Source organism: Lagenorhynchus albirostris, chromosome X (genome assembly GCF_949774975.1).
Source record: "Lagenorhynchus albirostris chromosome X, mLagAlb1.1, whole genome shotgun sequence".
In the NCBI taxonomy this organism is placed as follows: Eukaryota; Metazoa; Chordata; class Mammalia; order Artiodactyla; family Delphinidae; genus Lagenorhynchus; species Lagenorhynchus albirostris.
The window spans coordinates 85,150,667-85,163,429 of NC_083116.1; the positions used below are offsets into that span (position 1 = coordinate 85,150,667).

Here is a 12,763-nt window from a genome sequence, read left to right on the forward strand (position 1 = left end):
TCTTTCAGATCGATTTTTTTCACTCACTGGTAGGTCTTAGAGATCTATCCACATTAGTACACATAGATCTAGCTCATTCGTTTAACTGTTACTTGTTTATAACCAAGTTTAGCATACTGTGACCCATTTGATCCTGGGCAGGTTACTTAACCACCTTAACCTCAGTTTTTTTTTTTTCAAAATGGCGATGACAATAGTAGTGACTATCTCAAAGGGTTGTTGTAGGGACTAAATGTGTTAATATACAAAAAAATTTAGGACAGTGCTTGGCATATAATAAACTTTGTTATTGACATTTTGATTATTTCTAATTTTTCACAACTACAGACCATGCTGCAACTGACTGTCCTTTTACATATTTTCTTATACACATCAAGGAATAATGTAAATAACCAAAAATGAAATTGCCAGAGCTCTGGTGTGCTGCTTAACTAGGGTTACTATGAAGTCTTAAAAAAACCTCTTTTAACAGAAGTCTTTTCCTTTTATCAAGTTGCCATTTCTTCTACTCTCTTGAGTTTGATAAAAATACATTCTAGGGACTTCCCTGGTGGCGCAGTGGTTAAGAGTCCGCCTGCCAATGCAGGGAACATGGGTTCGATCCCTGGTCTGGGAAGATCCCACATGCCTCAGAGCAACTAAGCCCACGGGCCCTAGAGCCCATGCTCCGCAACAAGAGAAGCCACCGCAGTGAGAAGCACACAGCAAATAAGACCCAACACAGCCAAAAATAATTAAATTAAAAAAATTCTATCAAGGTATATATTTTTTATCTTAAAAAAATCCTTTGAACCCTTCTCATATTTCAAACACTACTGTGGATTTACTTATATATTTCTTTTTTCATTTTGGTGGGGTTTAGGAAGGGATGGGAATTAATTTAATATGTTGTTAACCATCTTGAAATGGAAATCATACTTAAATTTTTAACTAGCATATTTGATTATTTTTCTATCAACATCAAAGCTTAAAATAGTTCTGTCACTCCTTTCTCTCCTGCTTCCCCTTGCAGAAGACAGAAATAGTTTTTATTCTTCCTTCTCTATTAGATTTTAATGAAATAATCTGGAATTTTAATTAAAGACTTACCTTTTCGCATTACAGTTGACCTTTGAACAACGTGGGGGATAAGGGTGCTGGCCCTGAGGAGTAGAAAATTCATTATAACTTTATAGTCGGCCTTCCATATCTGCAGTTCTGCATCCAAGGATTCAACCAACCACCTATCATGTAGCAATGTAGTATTTATTGAAAAAAAATCCATGTGTAAGTGGGTCTATGGAGTTGGAACTTGTGTTGTTCAAAGGTCAACTGCATATATCTTCTATTTTAATTACTGTTTAGAAAATTTTACCAAACATATTAGCCACATTAGCCACAGTTACTTAGGCTTCATTTTTTTTAAAACGTCTTTATTGGGGTATATTGGGGTATAATTGCTTTACAATGGTGTGTTAGTTTCTGCTTTATAACAAAGTGAATCAGTTATACATATACATATGTTCGCATATCTCTTCCCTCTTGCATCTTCCTCCCTCCCACCCTCCCTATCCCACCCTCCAGGCGGTCACAAAGCACCGAGCTGATCTCCCTGTGCTATGCGGCTGCTTCCCACTAGCTATCTACCTTACGTTTGGTAGTGTATATATGTCCATGCCTCTCTCTCGCTTTGTCACAGCTCACCCTTCCCCCTCCCCATATCCTCAAGTCCGTTCTGAAGTAGGTCCGTGTCTTTATTCCTGTCTTACCCCTAGGTTCTTCATGACATTTTTTTTCTTAAATTCCATATATATGTGTTAGCATACGGTATTTGTCTTTCTCTTTCGAAATTACATCACTCTGTATGACAGACTCTAGGTCTATCCACCTCATTACAAATAACTCAATTTCGTTTCTTTTGATGGCTGAGTAATATTCCATTGTATATATGTGCCACATCTTCATTATCCATTCATCTGTTGATGGACACTTAGGTTGTTTCCATCTCCAGGCTATTGTAAATAGAGCTGAAATGAACATTTTGGTATATGACTCTTTTTGAATTATGGTTTTCTCAGGTTATATGCCCAGTAGTGGGATTGCTGGGTCATATGGTAGTTCTATTTGTAGTTTTTTAAGGAACCTCCATACTGTTCTCCATAGTGGCTGTACCAATTCACATTCCCACCAGCAGCGCAGGAGTGTTCCCTTTTCTCCACACCCTCTCCAGCATTTATTGTTTCTAGATTTTTTGATGATGGCCATTCTGACTGGTGTGAGATGCTATCTCATTGTAGTTTTGATTTGCATTTCTCTAATGATTAATGATGTTGAACATTCTTTCATGTGTTTGTTGGCAGTCTGTATATCTTCTTTGGAGAAATGTCTATTTAGGTCTTCTGCCCATTTTTGGATTCGGTTGTTTGTTTTTTTGTGATTGAGCTGCATGAGCTGCTTGTAAATTTTGGAAATTAATCCTTTGTCAGTTGCTTCATTTGCAAATATTTTCTCCCATTCTGAGGGTTGTCCTTTAGTCTTGTGTATGGTTTCCTGTGCTGTGCAAAAGCTTATACGTTTCATTAGGTCCCATTTGTTTATTTTTGTTTTTATTTCCATTTCTCTAGGAGGTGGGTCAAAAAGGATCTTGCTGTGATTTATGTCATAGAGTGTTCTGCCTATGTTTTCCTCTAAGAGTTTGATAGTTTCTGGCCTTACATTTAGGTCTTTAATCCATTTTGAGCTTATTTTTGTGTATGGTGTTAGGGAGTGATCTAATCTCATACTTTTACATGTACCTACCTGTCCAGTTTTCCCAGCACCACTTATTAAAAAGGCTTTCCTTTCTCCAGTGTACATTCCTGCCTCCTTTATCGAAGATAAGGTGACCAGGGGCTTCCCTGGTGGCGCAGTGGTTGAGAACCTGCCTGCCAATGCAGGGGACACGGGTTCGAGCCCTGGTTCGGGAAGATCCCACATGCCGCGGAGCAACTAGGCCCGTGAGCCACAACTACTGAGCCTGCGCTTCTGGAGCTTGTGCTCCGCAACAAGAGAGGCCACGACAGTGAGAGGCCCGCGCACCGCAATGAAGAGTGGCCGCCGCTCGCCGCAACTAGAGAAAGCCCTCGCACAGAAAGGAAGACCCAACACAGCCAAAAATAAATAACTTAATTAATTTAAAAAAAAAAAAGATAAGGTGACCATATGTGCGTGAGTTTATCTCTGGGCTTTCTATCCTGTTCCATTAATCTATCTTTCTGTTTTTGTGCCTGTACCATATTGTCTTGATTACTGTAGCTTTGCAGTATAGTCTGAAGTCAGGGAGCCTGATTCCTCCAGCTCTGTTTTTCATTCTCAAGATTGCTTTGGCTATTCGGGGTCTTTTGTGTTTCCATACAAATTGTGAAATTTTTTGTTCTAGTTCTGTGAAAAATGCCAGTGGTAGTTTGATAGGGATTGCGTTGAATCTGTAGATTGCTTTGGGTAGTAAAGTCATTTTCCCAATGTTGATTCTTCCAATCCAAGAACATGGTATATCTCTCCATCTATTTGTATCATCTTTAATTTCTTTCATCAGTGTCTTATAATTTTCTGCATACGGGTCTTTTGTCTCCTTAGGTAGGTTTATTCCTAGATATATTATTCTTTTTGTTGCAATGGTAAATGGGAGTGTTTTCTTGATGTCACTTTCAGATGTTTCATCATTAGTGTATAGTAATGCAAGAGATTCCTGTGCATTAATTTTGTATCCTGCAACTTTACCAAATTCATTGATTAGTTCTAGTCGTTTTCTGGTAGCATGTTTAGGATTCTCTATGTATAGTATCATGTCATCTGCAAACAGTGACAGCTTTACTTCTTCTTTTCCGATTTGGATTCCTTTTATTTCCTTTTCTTCTCTGATTGCTGTGGCTAAAACTTCCAAAACTATGTTGAATAAGAGTGGTAAGAGTGGGCAACCTTGTCTTGTTCCTGATCTTAGTGGAAATGCTTTCAGTTTTTCACCATTGAGGATGATGTTTGCTGTGGGTTTGTCATATATGGCCTTCATTATGTTGAGGAAAGTTCCCTCTATGCCTACTTTCTGCAGGGTTTTTATCATAAATGGGTGTTGAATTTTGTTGAAAGCTTTCTCTGCATCTATTGAGATGATCGTATGGTTTTTCTCCATCAAGTTGTTAATATGGTTTATCACATTGATTGATTTGCGTATATTGAAGAATCCTTGCATTCCTGAAATAAACCCCACTTGATCATGGTGTATGATCCTTTTAATGTGCTGTTTGATTCTGTTTGCTAGTATTGTTTTGAGGATTTTTGCATCTGTGTTCATCAGTGATATTGGCATGTAGTTTTCTTTCTTTGTGACATCCTTGTCTGGTTTTGGTATCAGGGTGATGGTGGCCTCGTAGAATGAGTTTGGGAGTGTTCCTCCTCTCCAATTTTTTGGAAGAGTTTGAGAAGGATAGGTGTTAGCTCTTCTCTAAATGTTTGATAGGATTCACCTGTGAAGCCATCTGGTCCTGGACTTTTGTTTGTTAGATTTTTAATCACAGTTTCAATTTCATTACTTGTGATTGGTCTGTTCATATTTTCTATTTCTTCCTGATTCAGTCTTGGCAGGTTGTGCATTTCTAAGAATTTGTCCATTTCTTCCAGGTTGTCCTTTTTATTGGCATAGAGTTGCTTGTAGTAATCTCTCATGATTTTTGTATTTCTGCAATGTCAGTTGTAACTTCTCCTTTTTCATTTCTAATTCTATTGATTTGAGTCTTCTCCCTTTTTTTCTTGATGAGTCTGGCTAATGGTTTATCTATTTTGTTTATCTTCTCAAGGAACCAGCTTTTAGTTTTATTGATCTTTGCTATTGTTTCCTTCATTTCTTTTTCATTTATTTCTGATCTGAATTTTATGATTTCTTTCCTTCTGCTAATTTTGGGGTTTTTTTGTTCTTCTTTCTCTAATTGCTTGAGGTGCAAGGTTAGGTTGTTTATTCGAGATGTTTCCTGTTTCTTAAGGTTGGATTGTATTGCTATAAACTTCCCTCTTAGAACTGCTTTTGCTGCATCCCATAGGTTTTGAGTCGTCCTGTCTCCATGTCATTTGTTTCTAGGTGTTTTTTTATTTCCTCTTCGATTTCTTCAGTGATCACTTCGTTATTAAGTAGTGTAGTGTTTAGCCTCCATGTGTTTGTATTTTTTACAGATCTTTTCCTATAATTGATATCTAGTCTTATGGCATTGTGGTCGGAAAAGGTACTTGATACAATTTCAATTTTCTTAAATTTGCCAAGGCTTGACTTGTGATCAAGGATATGATCTATCCTGGAGAATCTTCCATGAGCACTTGAGAAAAATGTGTATTCTGTTGTTTTTGGATGGAGTGTCCTACAGATATCAATTAAGTGCATCTTGTTTAATGTATCATTTAAAGCTTGTGTTTCCTTATTTACTTTCATTTTGGATGATCTGTCCATTGGTGAAAGTGGGATGTTAAAGTCCCCTACTATGAATGTGTTATTGTTGATTTCCCCTTTTATGGCTGTTAGTATTTGCCTTATGTGTTGAGGTGCTCCTATGTTGGGTGCATAAATATTTACCATTGTTATATCTTCTTCTTGGATCGATCCCTTGATCATTATATAGTGTCCTTTTTTGTCTCTTCTAATAGTCCTTATTTTAACGTCTATTTTGTCTGATATGAGAATTACTACTCCAGCTTTCTTTTGGTTTCCATTTGCATGGAATATCTTTTTCCATCCCCTTACTTTCAGTCTGTATGTGTCTCTAGGTCTGAAGTGGGTCTCTTGTAGACAGCAAATATATGGGTCTTGTTTTTGTATCCATTCAGCCAATCTGTGTCTTTTGGTGGGAGCATTTAATCCATTTACATTTAAGGTAATTATCGATATGTATGTTCCTATTCCCATATTCTATATTGTTTTGAGTTCGTTATTGTAGGTCTTTTCCTTCTTTTGTGTTTCTTGCCTAGAGAAGTTCCTTTAGCATTTGTTGTAAAGCTGGTTTGGTGGTGCTGAACTCTCTCAGATTTTGCTTGTCCATAAAGTTTTTAATTTCTCCATCAAATCTGAATGAGATCCTTGCTGGGTAGAGTAATCGTGGTTGTAGGTTTTTCTCCTTCATCACTTTCAGTATGTCCTGCCACTCCCTTCTGGCTTGCAGAGTTTCTGCTGAGAGATCAGCTGTTAACCTTATGGGGATTCCCTTGTGTGTTATTTTTCCCTTGCTACTTTTAATATACTTTCTTTGTATTTAATTTTTGACAGTTTGATTAATATGTGTCTTCGCATATTTCTCCTTGGATTTATCCTGTATGGGACTTTCTGTGCTTCCTGGACTTGATTAACTATTTCCTTTCCCATATTAGGGAAGTTTTCAACTATAATCTATTGAAGTATTTTCTCAGTCCCTTTCTTTTTCTCTTCTTCTTCTGGAACCCCTATAATTCGAATGTTGGTGCGTTTAATGTTGTCCCAGAGGTCTCTGAGACTGTCCTCAGTTCTTTTCATTCTTTTTTCTTTATTCTGCTCTGCAGTAGTTATTTCCACTATTTTATCTTCCAGGTCACTTATCCGTTCTTCTGCCTCAGTTATTCTGCTATTGATCCCATCTAGAGTATTTTTCTTTTCATTTATTGTGTTGTTCATCATTGTTTGTTTCATCTTTAGTTCTTCTAGGTCCTTGTTAAATATTCTTGCATTTTGTCTATTCTGTTTCCAAGATTTTGGATCATCTTTACTGTCATTATTCTGAATTCTTTTTCAGGTAGACTGCCTATTTCCTCTTCATTTGTTAGGTCTGGTGCGTTTTTTATCTTGCTCCTTCATCTGCTGTGTGTTTTTGTATCTTCTCATTTTGCTTATCTTACTGTGTTTGGGGTCTCCTTTTCAGGCTGCAGGTTCGTAGTTCCTGCTGTTTTTGATGTCTGTCCCCAGTGGCTAAGGTTGTTCAGTGGGTTTTGTAGGCTTCCTGGTGGAGGGGAGAAGTGCCTGTGTTCTGGTGGGTGACACTGGATCTTGTCTCTCTGGTGGGCAGGTCCACGTCTGGTGGTGTGTTTTGGGGTGTCTGTGGCCTTATTATGATTTTAGGCAGCCTCTCTGCTAATGGGTGGTGTTGTGTTCCTGTTTTGCTAGTTGTTTGGCATAGGGTGTCCAGCACTGTAGCTTGCTGGTCGTTGAGTGAAGCTGGGTTCTGGTGTTGAGCAGGAGATCTCTGGGAGATTTTCGCCTTTTGATATTATGTGAAGCTGCGTGGTCTCTTGTTGACCAGTGTCCTGAAGTTGGCTCTCCCACCTCAGAGGCACAGCACTGACTCCTGGCTGCAGCACCAAGAGCCTTTCATCCACATGGCTCAGAATAAAAGGGAGAAAAAGTAGAGAGAAAGAATTAGTAGAAGTAGGAAGAAAGAAAGAAAGAAAGAAAGGTAGGAAGGAAGAAAGAAGAAAAGAAGGAAAGGAGGAAAGAAAGAAAGGAAGGAGGGAGGGATGCAGGGAGGGACAGATGGTGGGAGGAAGGAAGGAAGGAAGAAAGGAGGGAAGGAAGGAAAAAAGAAAGAAGGAAATAAATTAAAATAAAATAGAGTAAAATATAATAAAGTTATTAAATTAAAAAATAATTATTAAGAAAAAAACTTAAAGAAAAATGGACGGATGGAACCTTAGGACAAATGGTGGAAGCAAATGTATACAGACAAAATTTCATACAGAAGCATACATGTACACACTCACAAAAAGAGGAAATGGGGAAAAAATCATAAATCTTGCTCTCAAGGTCCACCTCCTCAATTTGGGATGATTCGTTGTCTAAAGGAGGGAAGGAAGTAAAGAAAGAAAGAAGATAAAGTAAAATAATATAGAGTTATTAAAATTAATTATTAAGAAAGAAAAAAAATTAAAGAAAAACCAAACACAAAAAATGGACGGATAGAATCGTAGGACAAATGGTGGAAGCAAAGCTATACAGACAAAATCTCACACAGAAGGATACACATACACACTCACAAAAAGAGTAAAAGGGGAAAAAAATCATAAATCTTGCTCTCAAAGTACACCTCCTCAATTTGGGATGATTGGTTGTCTATTCAGGTATTCCACAGATGCAGGGTACATCAAGTTGATGGTCGAGCTTTAATCCGCTGCTCCTGAGGCTGCTGGGAGAGATTTCCCTTTCTCTTCTTTGTTCTCACAGCTCCCAGGGGTTCAGCTTTGGATTTGGCCCCGCCTCTGCGTGTAGGTCGCCAGAGGGCGTCTGTTTTTCGCTCAGACAGGACGGGGTTAAAGGAGCCGCTGATTCGGGGGCTCTGGCTCACTCAGGCCGGGGGGGAGGGAGGGGCCCGGAGTGTGGGGCGGGCCTGCGGCGGCAGAGGCCAGCATGACGTTGCACCAGTCTGAGGCGCGCCGTGCGTTCTCCCGGGGAAGTTGTCCCTGGATCCCGGGAACCCGGCAGTGGCGGGCCGCACAGTCTCCTGGGAAGGGAGGTGTAGATAGTGACCTGTGCTCGAACACAGGCTTCTTGGCGGCGGCAGCAGCAGGCTTAGCGTCTCATGCCCATCTCTGGGGTCCGCGCCTTTAGCCGTGGCTCGCTCCCGTCTCTGGAGCTCCTTTAAGCAGCGCTCTTAATCCCCTCTCCTCGTGCACCAGGAAACAAAGAGGGAAGAAAAAGTCTCTTGCCTCTTCGGCAGCTCCAGAGCTTTACCCGGACTCCCTCCCGGCTAGCTGTGGTGCAGTAGCCCCCTTCAGGCTGTGTTCATGCCGCCAGCCCCAGTCCTCTCCCTGTGCTCTGACCGAAGCCGAGCCTCAGCTCACAACCCCGCCCGCCCTGGCGGGTGAGCAGACAAGCCTCTCAGGCTGGTGAGTGCCGGTCGGCACCGATCCTCTGTGCGGGAATCTCTCCGCTTTGCTCTCCGCACCCCTGTTGCTGCGCTCTCCTCCGCGTCTCCGAAGCTCCCCACCACCGCCACCTGCAGTCTCCGTCCGCAAAAGGGCTTCCTTGTGTGTGGAAACGTTTCCGCATTCAGCTCCCTCCCACTGGTGCAGTTCCCATCCCTATTCTTTTGTGTTTGTTTTTTCTTTTTTTCTTTTGCCCTACCCAGGTACGTGGGGAGTTTCTTGCCTTTTGGGAGGTCTGAGATCTTCTGCCAGCATTCAGTAGGTGTTCTAGGAGTTGTTCCACGTGTAGATGTATTTCTCGTGTATCTGTGGGGAGGAAGGTGATCTCCGCGTCTTACTCTTCTGCCATCTTCCCCTCCACCTCGGGAAACTTTCTTATTGTTTTGATTTTTTACTTTTTCTCACTTTGAGATACTGTTTTTCTTTTCCAGCAAGGGAATTTTTACTTACTATTTATTATTTATTTTTCCAGTTTTATTGAGATGTAGTTGACATATAACAATGTAGAAGTTTAAGGTATGCAGCATAATGATTTGAGATATATATATAGTGAAATGATTATCACAAAAGTTTAGTTAACATCAAAGATATTGTTTTTCAAGGCATTGATTTATTATGTAGGTAGGTTTGTAACATAGTTATGAAATGTAACAACTGCTGCATTTTGCTGTATGAGAGGAGTCAAAGTAACTACCTAACAAAGAATATCAATGATTATATAGGTACTGAGAAAAGAATTGACAGGTGAAAATAGATACATACATATAATAAAATAAAGCACTCAGGGCTTCCCTGGTGGCTCAGTGGTTGATAGTCCGCCTGCCGATGCAGGGGACATGGGTTCGTGCCCCGGTTCGGGAAAATCCCACATGCCGTGGAGCGGCTGGGCCCGTGAGCCATGGCCGCTGGGCCTGCGCATCCCGGAGCCTGTGCTCTGCAGCGGGAGAGGCCACAACAGTGAGGGGCCCGGGTACCGCAAAAAAATAAAAATAAATAAATAAATAAAGCACTCATTTGAGTGTTGTTAGAAGTGTGCAAGAGAATTTCTAGACTTTAATTTGGAACTTGATCTTCCATTTTAGGACCGGAAATTAACCAAAGCTGAGCAGCAAAGGTTCAAGGAAGAAGCAGAGATGTTAAAGGGTCTCCAGCATCCCAATATAGTTCGATTCTATGATTCCTGGGAGTCTATACTAAAAGGAAAGAAATGTATTGTATTAGTGACTGAACTTATGACATCAGGAACCTTAAAGACGTAAGTTGACCCTGAAAGTGCCAATGGAGTTTTATTTGGAAATAATTTTCAGGATTCGCAAAAGTTGTTTGTAAAGTAACACTACTTGATTAAAGAATTTGTAGAATCTGAATCTAGTGACTATGTTTCAGGGCAGGTTAAAAAATTTTGATGTTAATGAAGTTTGTTAGAAAATACAATGTTGAGAAATTAATATTTGTGGGATATCATAGAATTTTAGAATTAGAAATCATTATAGAGATAATATAATGCCATTTTGTAGAAGATGATGAAAGGTTGGGGACGTGGCCAGATTCACATATCTAGTGAGCAGTACTATGTAATTATAGTCTATTGTTTTGTTTCTGAATACAGTATTTCATTTGATGGTATAACCACTTATTTGTGGTTATTAAATGTGCGATGTACTTTTTCTGTTTCCTAGCATCTTTGCACTAAAATTTTACATAGTTAAACCCTCTGATGACTCTATTTAAGCAGTTATTAGGAGGTAGAGAGGACTTTGTTTTCAAAATTTTGATGCCATTCCACAAAAGGTCACTCTGATTGGAATGATTCTTGTTTTGAATTAAAAATGCTAAACTTAGTAGGATGTCTTCTCTAAGAATGAGGCTTTAGATTTAATAATTTTTTGTCATAACAGACAATAGAAGATAACTCAGTGATGGCAATCATAATATATATAGTATCAGCTAGCTTACATGATTTACCCTAATGTGCTCATACAGTAAGCTAGGTATGTTTGTTTACATGTGGTTTTTGTTTCTTTGTGTAGGTACTTAAAACGATTTAAAGTCATGAAACCAAAGGTCTTAAGGAGCTGGTGCAGGCAAATTTTAAAGGGGTTGCAGTTCTTGCACACTAGGACTCCTCCTATTATTCACCGGGATCTGAAGTGTGACAATATTTTCATCACGGGACCCACTGGATCTGTGAAGATTGGTGATCTAGGACTAGCCACCTTAATGCGCACATCATTTGCTAAAAGTGTCATTGGTGATTAACGTTTTATAGTTTGTTGGTTGCGTAAAGACAGATCTTTTAAATTGTATATGTCTAGAACGGGGATCAGCAAACCACAGCCTATGGGCCAAATTTGGCTTCACTGCCTATTTTTGTAAATAAAGTTTTGTTGGAACACAGCCACACACACTCATTTACATATTGTCTATGGTTGCTTTTTCACTACAGTGTCAGAGTTAATTAGTTGTGATAGAGCCCATGTGGACTACAAAGCATGAAATATTTATTTTTGGCCCTTTACAGAGAAATTTGCTGGCCCCTGGTCTAGAATGTGAATTTGCTTTGAAATATCTATTATATATTGACTGATTTTAGAGACATCGCAGTGTATTTCTTTTGTGATGTATTTAATATTATTGAAAGGTTCTGAGGACTTAAGAAATAGGATTTACTACTTCAGAAAAATTTAAATAACTAAAAACAAGGATAGAAATAAAAACAGATTTTGGTAATCATTACCTAATTTTGAACATTGCAAATTGTACTTCATCAATATGGAAAGTTAAAGAAATTAAGTTAAGGAATTATATGTGTATATATATGTATATTATATGTATAAATATATATATATATATATATATATATATATGCTTTTAGGGAACAGAACTTAACTCAGATAATCCTTATGGCAAAGGGAATGTGATCTTGGTGGATACAGTTTTTTTTTTTTTTGGTCACACTGCGTGGCTTGTGGGATCTTAGTTCCATGACCAGGGACTGAACCCCAGCCCTTGACAGTGAGAACACAGAGTCCTAACCACTGGACCGCCAGGGAATTCTCTATATTTTTCTTTCTTTTAAAAAAAAATGTGGTTGTGGTATTTTGTAGGCACTCCTGAGTTTATGGCCCCAGAGATGTATGAAGAGCACTACGATGAATCTGTGGACGTCTATGCTTTTGGAATGTGTATGCTAGAAATGGCTACTTCGGAGTACCCTTATTCTGAGTGCCAGAATGCAGCTCAAATATACCGTAAAGTAACTAGTGTAGGTATAACTTTATTCTTTTTACTTCACAAATTGCCACATTTCATGATAAAGTAAACTTAGAAGTTGACTTAGTCAAACATAATTTTGGTGTAAAGCAACTGTATTCCAATAAAAATTAATTTTAAAAAACCTAATTTGGGGGCTTCCTTTGTGGCTCAGTGGTTAAGAATCTGCCTGCCAATGCAGGGGACACGGGTTCAATCCCTGGCCCGGGAAGATCTCACATGCCACGGAGCAACTAAGCTCGTGCACCACAACTACTGAGCCTGCGCTCTAGAGCCCGCATGCCACAACTACTGAAGCCCGTGTGCCTAGAGCCTATGCTCCACAACAAGAGAAGCCACTGCAATGAGAAGCCCGCGCACCGCAATGAAGAGTAGCCCCCGCTCACCGCAACTAGAGAAAGCCCACGCACAGCAACGAAGACCCAGCACAATCAAAAATAAAAACAGAAAAACCAAATTAAAACAAACAAACAAAAAACCTAATTTTGGTTTAGTTCTATATAACAGTGCTAAATTTAACATAATTTTAATGAAACAAGCTTTAGATTTATGCTATATACCTATACTCAAATGGGGTCATATAAAATGCTCTGTATTAGTATCTTTG

General features: G+C 39.3%; 1 protein-coding gene across 2 annotated transcripts in view; it reads left to right on the top strand.

The window, feature by feature from the left end:
- WNK3 (WNK lysine deficient protein kinase 3) overlaps positions 1-12,763 on the top strand; it is a 147,327-nt gene that overhangs the window by 21,192 nt on the left and 113,372 nt on the right. For both annotated transcript variants that reach the window (XM_060138500.1, XM_060138501.1), the window contains exons 2-4: positions 9,966-10,138; positions 10,914-11,134; positions 11,991-12,148. In XM_060138500.1, coding sequence (XP_059994483.1) covers positions 9,966-10,138; positions 10,914-11,134; positions 11,991-12,148 — 552 coding nt within the window. The remainder of the gene's footprint in view (positions 1-9,965; positions 10,139-10,913; positions 11,135-11,990; positions 12,149-12,763) is intronic.